Below are 18,463 nucleotides of genomic sequence, written 5' to 3' on the forward strand. Positions count from 1 at the left end.
ATGGGAACACAGCCTGGCTTAATTTTAAGAATATGGTTTCCTACTGCGTAACTAACTATGTTTCGTTAAAAAACAAGCGACCACAAAGAACAAGCCCAGGGATAACTTGGAAAGTCATCCACACGAAGCGTCATGTAAAAAGAATACGTAACTCTATTAAAAATCATGGATCATGCCCATCCAAAACTAACAAACTAGCAGGCGAAGTAGCACATTTTTGACAGACAGCCAAAGAGGCCAAGGAATATTATTTTCATGTAACGCTGCCTAACTTTCTGACAAACAGCCCTCATCGATTCTGTAACCATTTCCGCCCTACTAAAGACACATTATCGGACTTGTCTTCTGAGGAAAAAACTAACAACGCTTATGTGTGCACTAACTGTTTTCACTCGAACTTCACAAAAGATGACGGCAATCTTTCAGACTTTAGTAGCAGTTCAACATTGTGCATTGATCCTTTAATCATATCTGACGCAGGCATCCTTAACATGTTGCTCACCCTTGACCCTAAAAAATTGTGTAGACCAGATGACATTCCAAACCATTTTCTAAAGAGATATGCAGACTGGTGCAGCCGATACTTGGGCCTGATATTTCGAAAATTCCTATTGCAATCATTCTTACCTGATGACTGGGAAAATGCGAAAATCATCCCAATACACAAAACAGGAGATACCTCATTGCCCTCTAATTATCGACCAATATCTCTCACTAGCACAGCTTGCAAGATGCTCGAGCATATCGTCCTTAAGCACCTAACAAACTTTCTTGACACTCACAACTTTTTAATGCCAGATTTCGCCATGGATTGGCAACCGTCATACAGCTTACGGAAGTTGTGCATGACCTCGCATTTAACATCAAAAACTGTAGCCAGACTGATATAATATTATTAGACCTTTTGAAAGCATTTGATCGCGTATTCCACAGTAAATTATTAACAAAATTACGAGGTTTTATTGGAAATGTGGGAATTTTAGACTGGGTAACAGCTTTCTTAACAAACTGAACACAATTCGTACTATTTCAGCATACGGAATCTGCAACAGTGCCTGTCACATCAGGCATCCCCAAGGATTCGTGTTGGGGCCACTGTTATCTGTAATTTTCATTAACGACATAACCAGAAGTATAAACTGTAACATCAAACTGTAAGAGCGTCAAGAGCGAAACAAGCACGGCTCAAATTTTTATTTAACTTGGTTCACAACTATTATAAAGTAGACCTAACAAAATACATATGTTTTTCGTAGTCATGATCATTGAGACATAAACATGTACATCCTATAACAAAATATTCATGCCATAATGACATATTCATGTACTCTTATTTTCCCCTTGTGATAAGGGAATACATACACGCAATTTGTATGTGCACATTTATTACCATGTATTTCATTTCTGTATGCCCACCTGCTATTGTCCCTGATGGGGCTGGCAGTATTGAAAATAAACGAACGAACAAGTTAGCGAGCGAACAAACGAACGAAATAACTAACTAACTAACTAACTAACTAACTAACTAACTAACTAACTAACTAACTAACTAACTAACTAACTAATGAACGAACGACATGCAGGCTTCTGTTGAAAAAAGAGCGTTTGAAAGAAAGGTGACTTCATGCGCTGCTTCTGAGCTCCATTCACCGCATACGACAGCAAAACTTGGTTGAGATGTTCACAGCAGCGTATGCTACCAACGTACTATATTATTTCACCAAGCCCGAGGGGTGTTTCAGGGCCCCTTTTATGCAGAGTGTGTATTGAAGAGTACGAATGTCATGGTGTGTATTGTGGAGCAATGGCAGGACAAATGGTGATCGGTTTGGTTTTTCAGTTTGTTCCTTTTTATTGTCTTTTTTATGATAAACATAGCAGATCTTTGGCAGATGTCGTAGGGGCCTGGCGAGACAGTAGTGGTAACTTATTCTGTGTTTTCTTCACAATGTAAGACTGGTGCTGGAGGCACTAGTGCTGTCATGCTCTTTTCAGAGTGACTGTTAGGTGAAGCATCTATGAGAGACAGAACAATTTTCCAACTTGCACTATGTGGGGGTCTGGTTTTCCACAGAATACTGACCACCACGGATTCGAGCTTTGCGAGCCATGGGGCCACAGCAGCCATCACCTCTTGTAGCCTTTGTGCTGCTGCACGAGTGCTCAGGCTACAAAAGTGGGGCATCGAGTGCTACACACACACAAGAAAACACAGTGTTGCCTTAAGTTAGCGGAAGCCATTTATTTGTCTCCGGCGACACCCAACACTGCAAAAACACTCAGTCCCGGGCTGGCATGGGAATCAAGGGGCTTCCCATAACACGTCACTAGGAAAAGTCCTAGCGGCTATGCTGCTTGCTCTCACAATAACCACTGGGACCATTTGCGAGAGCTCAGGCAGCCTCTGTCAGCTTGGGCTTCCAATAAGTGCAGCTCAGCACATTACAACCACACGCGAGCACTAGCCATCGTTCTTCAGCTTAGCATTCGGAAAAGGATCAACGCAAGTTATGCGCTCTTCGTACGTGCAAAGGCACCGTAGACGAGCCCAAGCCTGAGACTCTAACAAAGGGGCTGGTGGATGAGAGGAAATTGTGTTGTAGCCAGTGCTGTCCCGGAAAGACTTCCCTCAAGCTCACTCTGCCGACCGCAGTCGGTTGTGCCGCATCCGCCAGCATGAGCACCACCCCCACAAAACGGTCTGTGGCCAAGGCCACCACCGACAACCGTCGCAAGTGGAAAGGGAAGAGGCATAAGGACGACAGAATAGTTAAATGCCCGCACAAAGGTGTCGTGGCACACCTCCATCCCCACAACTGTCACACTCTGTTGAGATAATAGTTCCATTTCAAATGTATTCCACCTAGAGTAAAATCTTGCTAATTCAGATTTCACAGAACCTAAAAAAAATGTCCGAATTAACAGAATCTCGAATTATTGAGGATATATAGAAAAACAATAAGCAAATACCTACTACATAAACATGCTTTTATTTACTGAATGAATCGGCAAATCCTGTTTTTATTTTGCACTAAAGCAGTGCGGAAGCCATGATTCTTGTCATCTCGTGACTGATTAGTTCTCACAGTAGTGAAGGCCTTGCGACTTCCTCAGCAGCCTGCATCTTCATGCGCACATCCTGGTTATTTTTTTATTTCACCAGTGAGCTAGTCACTAACAGATCACTCATTCTTCGTAATGTAGCCGGCGCTCTTGATCTTGATTGTGGATGAAACCGTGGTTACTATAGACGCAATTATGGATGGCGAGTATGCAGTTTTGACACCATGCGGCCAGTTTGGTGTTATGCGCAGTGGTAAGTGCAAGAATGAAGGTTATAAATTCATGAATAGGCATGGAGCATTCACGCACAGTGGCGTAGCTAGGTCGTCTGGCACCCGGGGTCCATAGGTCTTCTGTCTACTCCCCCCCCCCCCCGCCCTAGCTGTAGTCGAGGAAGGCGAGAATATCAACAAGTTCCGGGTGTCTTCAGACGCATATGACACCCCCCACCTCTCCACTGGCCCCTTGCACCCGGGGCCCACGGCCCCCCGGCCCCCCCTGTTGCTACGCCACTGTTCACGCATTCCTGTAGTTTATGTACAATTTTTTATAACTATGGCGATATGGACTCCGCTGCTTCGTTTCAGTTTAACACTAACGCCACTTTTTCCCTTTTGCATCAAACATTTACGGCACTCCACATTTGCTGAGCTGTGGGAGTTATCTGAATTAATGATTATGCAGCCAAATATGGCCAAATTAACGATAGTTTGATTCTATAAAATAATATGTACACCTGCCGGGACCAGAGGACAAGTCCAAGTGATCCGATTTTCTGAATTAACAAGGGTTGAATTATTGAGTTTCTACTGTATTTTTTTTTTCTCTTCTTGTCAGCATTTGCAATTGCTTCGTGGGGTGCAATTCAACTTTTAACATTATGATTGGCATTTTGGTATGGCATATCATAAAAACATAATAGAAAATTTCACCTGCTTTATGCTCTGTATAGAGTATCTCATCACAATATTTTGCCTCTTTTGCCTTGAGCTACAAAGCAGCACGTTTAATACTGAATAATGTGTGACCATCTGGGCCCTGTGTGCAGCCTTGTTCAAAAGGAAAAGGAAATGTATGCTTTCTTTAGTAAAAAATGTTAATTTGCTTTGCAGTTTAGCTTTGCCTGTGCAGAACATTGTGCTCCTACTTGGCATGTAAATGTGTGTCCATATCACTTCCCTCTTCCTGTTGGAATATCATCAGCCCAAACACTATATGAAGGCAACTTGGCTCAGTGACCTTTCTGCTCAAGTGAAAAATCGGAAATATATGTTTCAGCACTGTTTTCTCATTATTTTCCTTGCATAGATGTTCATGCTTTGTTCCTCTATTGTCCTGGTTTCTCTCAGTGTGGTGTTCCTTGTGTGTGCTGTCTAGCAGCATGCTGCGATTTGCTCATTACGTTTGTCTTGAAACATGGTTTTGCCTTGACACAGGAGGTGATGCTGAAGTGTGTTCGAAATGGAAATGTGCCTGAAGGCCAATACCACCTGTTGCGTCGTGGTAAGATGAGGAAGGCACATCTCATGAAGTCCTTTCAAGAAGTGGCAGAGCATGAAGCCCTGCAGTGCCTGAGCAGCAAGGACTTTGCCAAGGCTGACCTTGTCCTTGGCAATGTGGTGAGGTTTCCCTGTGCTGTCCATATTGTGATCACTGCCTTATGCACATGAGATTCATGAGTAGGGTTAGTGGGAAAATGCTGCAGCAGGGAGGGCCAACAGGGAGAGGGGGTGTCCCCTTGATGCTCGCTAGGCCTTACTGATTTGTTTGCACCTGAACTAGTATAACCTCACTAACTCTCAGCAGTTTCCTGTGCTGTTCACCACATGCTTGGCAGACACATTCAGGCTGTTAGACTGGGAACAGTTGGGTGTGAGGATTGATGTGCAATATCTTAGCAGCCTGTGGTTTGCAGACTGTATTGAGCTGTTCTGCAATGCTGGAGACAAGTTGTAACAAATGGTTGAGGACTTTAACCAGCAATGTCTAAGGGTACACTTGAGGGTTAATGTGTAGAAGACTAAGGTAATGCTCACTAGCCTGACAAAAGAACAAGAGTTCAGGATTACATTAGTATTAGTACTTTAGTACTGGAGTAGATTTGTATCTAAGCCAAGTAGTCACAGTGGACAGAGATCACGGGAAAGAAATTTCCAGGCAAATAAATATGTGTTGGAACATGTACAGAGGCACTTCCAAGTCATCACCGGCAGCTTACTGTTATTCTTCAGAAAAAAAGTGTATGACCATCGCAGTCTACCAGTAGTAACTTCTGTGGCTGAAACTCTGAGGGCAACAAGAAGCTTTAGAAGTTAAGGACTGTACAATGAGCGATGGAACAAAAATTGATAGCTGTAACATTAAGAGATGGTGGCTAGTAGTAACTCAGATGGTTAGCTCAGATGGTAGAGTGGCTGCCCCGGAAAGGCTGTGGTCCCGGATTCGAGTCCCGGACCAGGACGAATTTTTCTTCAACTGCGAGGCTTTTCTTTCGAGGAACCCATATGGGTTTCCTTTGTAGCTATTTCTATAAATGGGTGGATGTCTGACTTTCCCTTTATGAATTACTTCTCTCCACCTTGCGGGTTTCCGCAGAACTATTACGTCAAATAATATGTAATTTAATGTAGCCTGATGTCCACGAGTTGTAGTCGTTATATACAAAGCAATGATTCAGTAGAAGACATTGCAAATTTCAAACTGTATTGTGAAACACACGAAATAAGACTTTTATGGCCACACTCTTTACGTAGTTTTTGTAGTGTTGCCTGCTATGTACTAGGAAGTGCGGTATAGGAAATTTGTGAGCATTCGATAGAGTTAGCCTACGGAAGACAGGGGTAATGAGAGATCACTGGGAGAGGCCTTTGTCCTACAGTGTGCATAAAGGCTGATAATTATGATGCTGAAGTTGATTATACCTTATAAATCAATTAATTGGATGATGGATCAAATAGACCAGTAATTCAATGATCCCCCTTCCTGGAGACACCACAGTGTGTGGCTCATAGGTAGCTATGTGTTGCTCGTATGGCTTGGCACTCAACTTGGTTTTAATACTTCCACCCTGGGAGCAGCCTTCAGACCTTGAGGCTCTTGAAAGGTTTTACTTCAGGAGATCCTTTCTAAATTCATGGGAACAGAGAAATAATTTTCTTCAGCATCTAATGCACCAAATTTGATAAGGTTTCTTTAGTTAGAATCTACTGGTTGTTGGCAGCAGATTTTTTATTGAGGCCATCAATTTTTAAGAACTCTTGAAAATTGCAAAGTTGACAAGAAGAAGCATCAGGAAATATGTAACTCAGGAATAATAATAATAAAGAAAATAGCATCATAATTCTGTAAACTGAAGCTAGTGAGACATCTGTATTATACACGCGTCTGAAGTACTACAGTTAATCCTCAATATAACGAAGTAGGTAAAATCGGTAATTTGCATTGTTAACTAAAAATTTTGTAGTATTGAAGATGACCTTTTATGCAAATAGTACCGATAGTTGCCGATCTATTTTTTTTACATGGAAAGGGGCCGTAGAACTTTCCAAGTTATCGGGCAATCGAAGAAAGCAAATTTGAATGCGAAAACAATTTATTCTGGTGAATTTGGGAGTCGGCAACGAATGATATGGTTTCATGCCACGTCGACATCTTCACATAGGCGGCATGAATTAAGCGAAGCCAGCCACGCTTTTGCACGCACTCTGCCCCCGTGGCTGATAGCGTCGCTCACACTCGGATGATGCTATGATGAAAAGCGCCGGCAGCGGGGAGCGAATGCTTTGTCTGCCCCTCGCTCCAACGGGTTACCGAAACTCGAGATTACACAACCTTCAATATTAATGCGCGGGAAGACAGCTTACGTGATGCCATGCTGTCTCTCTCGGCACACCCACTCTTTGCGCATGCAGCAGATTACCTCTAAAGGAGGGTGCATAGCTGTGTATGCGCTCAGCTGTGCGTACAGCCATGCGCAGCCACGATGAAAACCCAAAACCAAAATGCACGCCAGAAACCCAAACGCACAGCAACTTGCTCCCCACTCTGCCCCCTTTTGTGCGCTTGATCGCTTTACCACGAGCTCGCTCCGCACCCCCTCTTTCCATTTGTTTGCGCAGGGAGGCGGCACTCATTAGTGAAGCCACCATCTTTCTTTCTCACCCTTGCACACTTTCACTCGCACCTAAAGCACAAAATGCGTGGGGTGGATAGGATCTTATCGCACTTAGACTTCATATGGAACATGATGAGGCTTCACTTCAGCGGTCGCTCTTGTCACATCGCGCGCAATTTGAGAGGCGTGTTTGCAAGCAGCTGTATGTAATTTAGTCATTTGACCATCTACGTCCCCGGAAGTTTCCATTTATTGTCTCAACATTCTTTTGCTTCAGAAGTGAAATTTAATTACATCGAAATCGCATATATATATATATCATTACATTGAGGTCTAAATACATGGTGGTCTATGAACAAGAGGTTATAAAAAGTTATACTTCTCTATATTGAGGATTTCATTATGTTGAAGTCTGTTATATCGAGGTTTAACTGTATCCTAATTTTACTTGTGAATAAGGCTTTTGAAAAACCCTCGTATATATTGTAACAATTTCTTGTGAGCTGTAAACTTATACATTACATTTTTCCACCTCAGATACTCAACCAAATGCAGTTTACAAAACTGCATCTGTTTTTGATGTACAGCTACAGATATATAAATATTCTGCTTCAGTTTTTTTTAAACTTGCTGATGTTTGACAATATTTGCAAAAGTAAAAAGACCCTAAATCAAACGTCTACTTCAGACAGTTGTTGAAATTTGGCTTTCTGTTTTAAATGCAACAAATTTAATTCAGATTGATTCAGCAGCTTTAATGAGGTAATTTTTACTGTTCACATGCATTTAAATGGGGAAGGCAGAGTTGGGCTGAACCAAACCCTCCTCTTAAACTTGTGGTGACATAATGTGATTTTTTTTTACAGACAGAAGGATTGAAGTATAGACTCAGCTAGTGCCAAGTAATATTCAACATAACTTTTCCTGGCACAACACACGTACAATTGAATTCGATGAGCTTTAAAAATCGCAGGACACTTTGCTGGCCTGTTCTAAGGAAGTAATGATGCATAAAGATTCCAGGCGCACACTGCGATGGTGGGGCTCTCCTGTGTGTGTGAGGATTTATCATTTTATTGTGTCTTTGGAAGCACATTCAAGGATCTTCACGAGGAAAAGAAAGCGTAATGAGCCATAAGAAAGATTTAAGTACTTTTCAATACAATTTTAAGGCAGCTTGGGTGACAAGATCTCATTTCTAATGCGATAGCGTTAAGGGCCCCTTAACACTATTGTGTCAGTGTTGGCGTCAGTGGCAATGTCCGTATGAGAAAAATCATCCCTAACCATGCATCCCAATCCACACAGGCCCTTCACGTGGTGCATAGGCGTTACTCAACTAATTGAATTTCTCAAAGTAAAATGTGTCAGAAAATTAATAAAGTACAACTTACACACACAACCTACAGATGTGATAGCGTCGGATTGTAATATGAATATACGAAAAAACACAACTCTGTTACATGGAAACTCAAACACAAAAGAACAAAAGAACCAGAAAGCTTGCCTTCGTGCATAGCGTTCGCTGCCAATGTTTCCAGGAAAACATAACGATTACATAAGCTGCAGCTGCCTGGAAGCATGAGAAGCAGCCAGGGATCTTTGAATGATTCTTAAAGGCGAAGCTTAAGCGTCCTCCAAACTTTTTGTTCCCCTCTCATTGCACATTGGTGCTCTAGGTTAGAATGTACATCAAGTAACTGCGACGTAAAATACAATTTTCTGACATAACAAGCGTTATCAATTTCTCAATCAGTTCCTTGGTTATGTCATTGAACGAGGAGGGTCTGCTCTCATTTTTATTGCAGGTGAAGTCCTGCTCTTTACTTTGTGGTAGGTTCACACCACCTGCTGCCCTTATTTCTTAACATGTCTTTTTTTTGTCACATGCAGGGATATTCAAGTACAGAGAAGTTGAAAGAGATGCTGATGCTTTGCCAGAATCGTAGTATTACTAGGCTGCTAAAAGAAGAGCTGTCAAGCGCAGGTGTTTTGAGCAGCGATGAAACTCATCTTTTGGAGAAATGCGACAGTATTGATGCCATATTTTGTGATAACAAGTCCTGGGCTTGCTCAGCTGCCACACGGCACCGGTGAGTCAGTGAATATCCAGGGGTTTGTGGTTAAAATGTGGGAATGCATTCTGGTACAATTGTTTTCATTCAGTTTTATGCTTCTCTTATTTTATGTTGTGCTGAGTGGCTGATCCTGGCAGTTAAAGGCAGTATTGTGTCATGTTATCTAATGACACCAAGAGCAAGAATAATGGAAAGAAATTGGATCATTATAAAATATTGTCCCTAATTTTTTTTCATGCTATTACTGTCACTTGAGACCTAGTATGGTCACTAATGCTCTAGACCAGAGAGTGTATTTAAAGAGTTTTAGATTAAGGGACACTGGCAGCTTGTGTACGCAAAATATAGAGGTGGCAGCACTACGCATGTGCGCAACTGAATGTGTGCTTGTGTCCTTGTGTCCTCTGGGCGACTGGCTCGAAATAAATGTTAGTGCCCCAAAAAAGTATTGTTACTCCCGTGATGTACAAGAACTTACAGGAGGGATTAAGCCGAGACTGGTCAAGAAAGCCTTAGTATAACCACCTAGGTGTCAAACATTGAACGTGGTGGGGCCATCATGACCTTTAATCTTGTGGCAGCATTGCGCAGTGAACGTTCACATTCTTCTCTCAGCTTGAGGGTGACAAACCGTGCATCATAATGCTTGATTACAGCAACATGCCATGCCAGATGCTCAACTTTCTAGGCTCAGCTTCTATTGCCACTCACGCATGTTACGAATACATCTTTTGCTTCGTGTCCACACCCTTATGGCATGTCAACTTAGTATGGTTTTTTGAAAGGTTTTCTTTTATTTGGCCTTTTGTTTTTGATATTACATTTTAGGAAATGCAAACATAGCCATGACTGCACATTGACTGCACTAGGAGCGTGTGTACTTGCATTAGGGGATGCAAACTTGTACAGTAAAACCTCGTTAATTTGATCCTCATTAATTTAAAAAATCAGATAATTTGGACTTGTCCTTCGTTTCTGGCAGGCATATGCATTATTTAATGGCATCAAACTTTCGTTAATTGGAATGTATTTCGCCGCACACCGGCCGCACACATTCGAAATTGCACCGCATGGAGGCTCCTTAATGCAGCTCCCTAAAACTAAGCTCGGGGACATACTGGCTTTGCTGCGAACTCCTCTTGTGTATTCTTTTTAGAAATTTTTTTCCTGCACCTCAGCTGGACCACAAAGTTGTCGGAATGGGCTTGTATATCTGTACTGTGACACTGTGTTACTTTCCACAAGTTCCCGCTCTTCTGTCTTCCTTCTGGGCCCCTTCTTTATTGTTCTCCCCGTCGCCCTATTCAACCTGCCCTCTATCCCGCTACAACGGCGGCACACGCACTGGTGCTGCGCAGCGACCGTTTTCTCCCTCCTTGCCTCGTGTCAACGGGAACCTAGCTGCCGCTACTCTCTGCCCCCCTTCCATTCTCCAACTTATGTCTCCTTCCTCCTCTTTTGCTTCCTGTTTCTTTTTTTTTTCTTTCTTTTCACAGACCTCCTTGCCCTATATAAATGGGACTCTGCCTTCCTTTTGCCCTGCATCGTTGCCACTGAGGCAGCCGTAAATCTGTCAAAGCTCCTAGAAAAAGTCAATCACTGTCACAACTGTCCCTTTCGGTTTGATGTATCTGAGAACGACCGGGCACCCGGTCTGCTGTCTTCGTTATCAGTGCTGAACTGCCATTTTCTTGTAGACCCTGATGGTCGGTCCACCACTCGAAACTGTCGAGATTAAATACTAGTTCTGTTTACGTTGTAGCATCGCTCAAGTTCTCTACGTTGAAAAAATAGCCTGAAGAATTTTGCTTCACCTACCATATATATATATATATATATATATATATATATATATATATATATATATATATATATATATATATATATATATATATATATATATATATATATGCATGTGATGGATGGTCTCAACGCTCCTAATCTAAAATAGTTTTCTTTTTTTCTTTTTTACTTTATTTCTCCACAAGGCAGTAAACTAGTCGGATAACAAAACAGCCTAAAATAAGAAACTACCAGCTACTTCACATAACTTAAGGAATGTTGTACTCACCAGAAAGTACTGGCGATGCTAGAAAAACAAAATAGGAAAAGTAATTTGTTAAAGAAGAGTGGCTCCTTCAACAGGCATGCACAATAGTGCATAGCCAAACATTCTGACATTACTTTTTTCCTCTTGTGTTTTCTATTTCATCCACATTCTCTCTACACATTTCACTTCCTTTGATCCTCTGCTTCAAATGGAAATTTGTTCTGTTCTTCTTCATGTCTTCTGTTTTCTCATGTCTCTTTCTGCATTTTCTTTAGTAGCTTTCAAATGCAGTACTACGTATAATATATTTCCTTATGTGTGAAACATGACCAGCTTGCCCAAATGAATGCACTGCTGTCTTACAGGAACTGTTACTTGAAATCAGTGTAACAGAATTTCTATTCTGGTACAGTGATTTCAGTTATTTCAGATATTTTGTTTGTACTGCACTTTAGATATCATGCCTCCTAATGTGAGTGATTGTTTGATTCTATGAATACGATCGCACTTCACATCAGTGAGCTTGCTTGGTGGAGGGTCACAGAACTCATTACAGTACTCTCCTGTGCAGAGACGTTCTTACAGCTTTCTGAAAGCAATGTCTGCAGAATGGTACAATTGTCTGTGTTGGAGATGTTGTTTTGGAACCTTCATGGATTGGGAGCTTGGTTTCTTCTGCATCATGTTCAGGGCCACTGCAAAGCACAAACAACCATATGGATCAAAACGAGTTGTCACCACTGTGAAACCTTGCCAGCTACCAGACATAACCCACCACTGGGACATGGCAACAAACCATGGCGTAATGGCGCCTTACTGTCGATTTGCACCATCCTGGCTCAAGTATTGGGACTCTGATACCATTGACAGGGTGTTAACAGAAGGCCATGCAGTGCTTGCATCCCAAGGTTTGTGAATGCCAACTTTTTCTTTAATTATTATTTGTTTATTCCCCTCTCACTCTTGTTAAAGGAGCATTGAAAGGCTTTTTGAACATGCCAGTGGCAGTAAAACAAATTTTCTAATTTCTAGACAATGCTGCCATGAGCATGCGAACCAAATATTGTTCCACTGTCTGTATTACGTAATCTACAATTTCGCAAAACAAAGAACTTTAGGTTTTGCGCACCCGAACTTAGGGGACACAAACTGTTGGGTGCACAAAAGAACACAAAAGGAGTAGAAAAGGATGCAAGCAAGATGTAAGAATTTTGCTGGACAAAGACGCTTAGGTGTGTTATATTTTTAAAACTCCCTGTTAGAATGCTTGCTCTCTTCTGTGACATTTAAGGTTCACACTCTTTTATGTCCTATGAAACGTCAGCAATGACACTACATAGAATGTGATGGCCATGGTTGGCCACTATTAGGCACATGCTTGCACACTCTTCTAGATTTTCTTGAAATGGGAGAGCGGCATTTAATGCATCCTGCTCGTTATATGACTTTATCACTCTAGGGCACTTTTGGCAGATGCCAGCATCAAAGAATTACCTTAGGCATGCCATGGAAAGAAGAAAAGAAAGGTGCAAGTGGCAGGTCACTGCTATCAGCGCCTTCCCAGCAGAGAGTAACTGATGAGTAGAGGGGCAATGGGGAAAGTAAACATTGCACTTAATATATAGCCATTCATATCAGGCCCTCTGAAAAAAAAATTTTTGCAGGTATATTCCTTGAAGTGCGTCATATTCATTCCAGCATGTTGCTCAGCTGCTATAAAATGTGTTCCAGGACGCTTGTAAAGTCTGTTAATTCGATCTGTGCGGAACCACAAGTTTTTGTCGAATTATCCAAAAGGTTGAATGAAAAAGCAGCGGCAAAATGAACAGATTCAGATCTCCTTTATCCTGAATTAGTGTGTCGTCATCAACAGACTATGTTAGTATTACATTAACTGTACAAGTTGTCATTGGTCAGCGGCGCACATACCTCAACATTATCGTCGGCATTATTGACAGAGTCGTCAAAAGAGACATTGCCTTGGACATGATGCAAGTCCTCATGTCGTCACTACAGCACAAGTTGCTGCCTTCACTGTCATTGCCTTGAGAACCAATAGCATCATCTGCTACTTATAGTAACCGCTACGTGCATGAGGGAGTGCCCAGTGGTGGTTGAATTAACTGAAACTATGTGCTTTCATGTTCAAACTAAGCGAGCCTTCCTTTCATTGTTTGTTGTTTTCATTGTTTCTCACCAGGACTTTTCACTGCATTCGAAGGAAGAGAAAAGTCAAATTAGTTGAGGTTGAACTAATGGGCATCAACTGTAGCTGGTGTTGCCTGTAAAGTTTATGTAGTAGTAAGATATACATGGTACTTGTGGCTATAAAAGTTCTTGATCTTAGAGAAGCCGTTGTTCTTTTGTCTATTCTATTGAATTTCTATTCTGTTACACTGATTTCAGTTACTTCAGATGTTTTGTTTGTAGTAGATATCAGACAGACTGTAGATATCATGCCTCCTGATATGAGTGACAGTTTGATTATATGAATACCACAACACTTCACATCGGCGAGTTTGCTTGGTGAAGGGTAACAGAAATTAATCATGCTTGTTTACTGGCCATGTAAACTAGCATATATACATTGTATACATTCCTGTATGGCATGTACACAATGCACAAAGTAAGGCATGTATACACTATGTATACATTCCTTACAAAATTGAGTATGCACTCTTCCTCTTTTTAAAATTCTTATTGCATAATCTGTAGCTATAAAAGTACATTGGGCAAATGTGGCTTATTGAAAGGTTTTGAAACTGTTTAAGTGCGTTTTCAAATTAGAAATAGTTCCTGCTTTCACAACAGTAATTAGTGAAGGTATAGTTCTTATGTATTACTCATGTGAATGAGTGTACCGAAATTTTTAAAATAATCCCTGATCTTTCTTTTCCTTGGGAGCCAAATTGTGTTGGACAACTGGCTTTTTTTTATTAGTATCAAAACTGAATTTCCGAAAATAAATTTGGCCTAATGTTTGGTTTCTTTAAATTTTAAGTGAATATGCCAGACACCATGCACAATCTGATAAGTAAAGTCAGTAGTTGAGCAAGTTGGTATGTGATCATATTGAATACTGAGGGGGGCAGCGCATAAAAACTGAACACAAAGAAGTAAAAGGAGATGACACAGATGCTGCTTTTGTGTTTGTGTCATCGTCTTCCACAGGGAAAAAAAAGATGCAACATGTGTGCCATATGTCCCCATTTTTAGTGCCGTCGAATGCATTCACTATGCGTGACCAACTAGTTCCAGATACCACATTTATGCATGTGCATTCAGAATTAAGAAACACCCTCCAATATAATGATCTTCATTTGTGCATCATCTGGTGGTACGGTTCTCTTGTGTCACTCGTGCGGGCCTGTTCATTGATTACTTCGTAAAAAAAGTAATAAGAGCATTATGTTATTGTTATTCATTTTTTAGCTGCAGGGGTCTGTTACTTTTGCACAGATGGTTACAGACAAAGAAAGGTGAAAAGGGTTGGTTTTGTTCCGCTTGTGTCAAAATTCTGTGAACAAGGTATTTGTTCCACTGAGTCCACATTCGTGAGTAATTATGGATGGTCATTTTTTTCTGTAGACAATGTTCACCTCGGGCCTGGTAATGACTCCTGGCGCCTTTTTTTGGAGTACGGGCTGCTTGAAAAAGCACTAGCCAACCCATTGCCATGCGAGGCTGTGGAGGAGGCTGGCTGCATGGTGCACATTCGTCGGCAGCTGCTTGGAGCTTTGGCGAGGTGAGAAAGGGGACATTGTCGGTTTTACACTGAAACAGAGTCATCTGTACCTGTAGTGCTCCACTGTTTACTGCAATGACTGTCTTAGGCCATTAGACTCACGTGAAACGACAGGTGTTGGCCGTCATCATCCATGTTTGGCTGTTTTAATGTGCAAGTGCAGTGGTGCGTGCTGGGTTCTCACAGATTAATCATGTCATTATAAGATGATCACAGATTTACTACACAGTACATAAGTACAAATAAGGGTCTGATGAGGACCATAGCTATCACTGTGACTTACACAAGACTGGAGAGGTTTGTGATACTGATACTGATAGTGCTATGAAATAGCAGTGGGTGTCTGTGCCTGTGCTGCTGAGGCTGTAGAGATAGTCTGAAATAACAATCTGTTGAGTTTCAATTTCATAGGTGGTATAACAGGCAGTCAGACCTTGATATAACAAATGCAGATACAACGGAGTAAGTTTAACATTTTGTTGGTCAAGCTTTATTTTAATGGAATATTGTTCTGCTATAACAAAACCGAAAATACAGGATTCTATGTTGTAATGGTTATGGCGAGTGTTTGTATAAGGCTCAATATACGTATTCTGGTAGAGGAAATATCAAGTACAGTCGCTGACTGATTTTTCAGGCGGCTGATTTTTGGGACGTGGGTGATGATTATTCAGACTTCACAGTGGCGCTGCCACCTGCCCCTAGAATCAGGTTGTATAACGGCAACAGAAATTTTGGATTCCGCGTGGTGTGCCGCTCAGTTTCTTCATTATCCGTGTGTGCAGTGTTGCAAACAAAGTGGCTGCGAGCGAAATTGTCACCACGTCGACTCAACAGCAAACTGCAACTTCAGTTACTAACTCTGAACAAACCAGTGTTGCTTAGGCCTAACAGCCTAGTTAGAGTATAGCTGTAGCGAAAATATGTTGGTGAATTGGCTGGTGACAAGTTGTCGCGGGAAGCTCACTGTCAGTATGCTCATACATATAGACCTCATCAGTGATTGAGAGTAAGATTTACCGGCTAGACTGATGGCCATAGTAGTGGAGTTTGGGATAGCGTGTGGCCCCTCCCACATATGAAAGATCAGCTGCCGATTATTCATCAAAAGCAACTTGAAATGGCACATTTTCAATGGGTGTGTTTTGCATTTTGGCCAGCAGCTTGGCTCGGCTGAAGCCAGCAAGTCAACGTGCCATTCCCTTGCGACCACACCAATTGCGCCATTTCCTATTGGTGGTAGTGCAAGGTGCATGTATGTTATATATTGTTGTTTCCATGCCATGCATCAGCACATCAAAGCCACTGACAGGCCATCAAAATTCAGAGGCCATTTGCTGTTCTGCTGTATGCATGACGCCTTCGTTTCTTTCACATAGACCTGATTGCAACTTGTTTTCCCCCAGATATCGGTGCTTATGCTTAAAGTGAATATTGCATATAATGAAGGTATTCTTGTGTCTTTCTCTCCCATACTGCCATGGTGACTGGCTGATCCTGGTGATGACATTTTGGGGTGCCGCTTGAGCAGTTGACAGAGGTTCTGATAACCTCTGTTTTTTACAATGACAAAAATAGGAGTAACAAAAAAGAAAGAAAATGAATTCGACACACAATAAAAAAAAAAGGATTGACTGGATGAGAAGCATTTGCAGAGCACATCAAGTGAGCACATGGAAAATCCGTAAATAGTTCATGAATGACTGTAGTAGCAAAACACAAATTTAAATGTTATATTCCGACCAACTATTTTACTCTGGTTATGCATGACTTGTGGGTGTTATAATTTTAGGTCACTTTTTATCTCATTGTCAGATACTTGGTAAACATTGCGGCAGTGTTGTCACAGTGCCATCATATCTTGGCCGGTGCCATTGTTAAAATTGCGAGCTGGCTAATGCCAACTTGAAGGGAAGTCCCAAGGGCAGAAATTCCATGTTGTTTCCCACAGTCATATTCTGCCATTTCACCATTGCACAAGCAGCTGCTAATATTGTAGTGGCAGCAGTTCACAGCTTGCTCTGCGTCACAAGTATGTAACGTTTTGTAATGCAATAAACTTTGACTATGTGTGTAATATTTCTCTCCTGACACATTTTCAGGGAAGGCCATGTGGACGAGGACACACTGGAAGATTTTGAGGCACTTCTTGCTCTCCTGGGTGAAGCTGGTTTACGCCCGTCTCAGCTGGCGGCTTCGCCACATGGTGCCATCACACCAGAAGACTTTGTGCACCGTATGGTTCACTACTGCCTCCAGCACAAGCTGTACCACTTGCTGTACCTTTTCTTGGGGGACCTCTGGTACGCATAAATGAAGAGATAGTTTTATTTTCTCGGTTTTTTTCTTCCATGTACGGAAGAGTGCACGCATGAATGACTTCTTCATGAGAGGCATGCTGGCTTCGAATGGAAATGAGGCAAAGAAATTGGGGAGGCTTGGAGTACCAGGTCCACAACCTGACTCTTCTCCGTCAGTTTCACTGCAGAAACAATGTGTTACTACACCTCCTGCATACTTCTGGTATCAGAATGGAATGGGAATACATCATGATCGAACATGACAAGCATGCCTGATTCAGATTCAGATGGGTAACAATTTCTGACCCATCTGCCCCCTTCGCGAGAATTGTGTGGTGTTGTAGACTTTATCAACCCTTCATCTCACCTCGGGAGCAAAATTTGGCTGTTGTATCAGTGGTCTTCTTGAGATTAGTTCTCAATATCGGAGTATTAATGCCTAGGCTATGGCAACACACAGGTGACTAACCATGTCACTGGCTTAGATTGGCATGATTTCAGGCAGCATATGCCGACATACACTTTTCTTCTTCATGGTAGCTGATAACTTGATATGTTTAGCACTCATTGACGTATACAAATATGCTTAATTTTATGCAGGGCTATGAAATAAAGGAGGACACAAAGAGACATGACTCTTCTATGCGCATCCTTCAATATAGATTAACCGCAGGTGCTCGTGGTGTACATTCTATGTGTCTTTATTTCCTTGTTTGTTTTGTGCCATTGCATATGTTATATGATAACTAGCTGAAGCCGCAGACTATAACGACATGCTTAAAGGGCCCCTGAAACGGTTCGGACAAATTTTGTAGATGCGTAGGCTACAGCTTAAGTAGAACATTCGCACCACAATTTAAGTGAAGCGTTACATATTAATGGAGCTACAAGCTATTACAAGTTGCCCTCCTCCCTAGCCACGCTTTTTCTCCTCAACTTGTTCGCCGAACGATCGGGGCTAAGCTCCGCCTTCACTGGTTCTGCGTCATGATGCGACGTCACATAGTCCACTTCCAGTTGTTTTGGAGCCCGCCCCCGCCCGCGCGAAACCTCTCTGCTAGCCGCTTGGCCGTTGACCCCAAGCGAGGGCTATCGAAGCAGCGTGCGTTGTGG

The 18,463-nt window shown here is 42.0% G+C and overlaps 2 protein-coding genes across 3 annotated transcripts in view; both read left to right on the forward strand.

Moving 5' to 3' along the window:
• The window catches only part of LOC142572491 (ovostatin-like), a 289,668-nt gene that overhangs the window by 223,182 nt on the left and 48,023 nt on the right, over positions 1-18,463 (forward strand). The gene's annotated exons all lie outside the window — the stretch shown is intronic.
• The window catches only part of LOC142572490 (spatacsin), a 103,850-nt gene that overhangs the window by 20,945 nt on the left and 64,442 nt on the right, over positions 1-18,463 (forward strand). For both annotated transcript variants that reach the window (XM_075681646.1, XM_075681645.1), the window contains exons 9-13: positions 4,500-4,682; positions 9,071-9,270; positions 11,996-12,213; positions 14,894-15,050; positions 17,153-17,353. In XM_075681646.1, the coding sequence (XP_075537761.1) occupies positions 4,500-4,682; positions 9,071-9,270; positions 11,996-12,213; positions 14,894-15,050; positions 17,153-17,353 (959 nt within the window). The remainder of the gene's footprint in view (positions 1-4,499; positions 4,683-9,070; positions 9,271-11,995; positions 12,214-14,893; positions 15,051-17,152; positions 17,354-18,463) is intronic.

This window comes from Dermacentor variabilis, chromosome 2 (genome assembly GCF_050947875.1).
Source record: "Dermacentor variabilis isolate Ectoservices chromosome 2, ASM5094787v1, whole genome shotgun sequence".
Lineage (NCBI taxonomy): Eukaryota > Metazoa > Arthropoda > Arachnida > Ixodida > Ixodidae > Dermacentor > Dermacentor variabilis.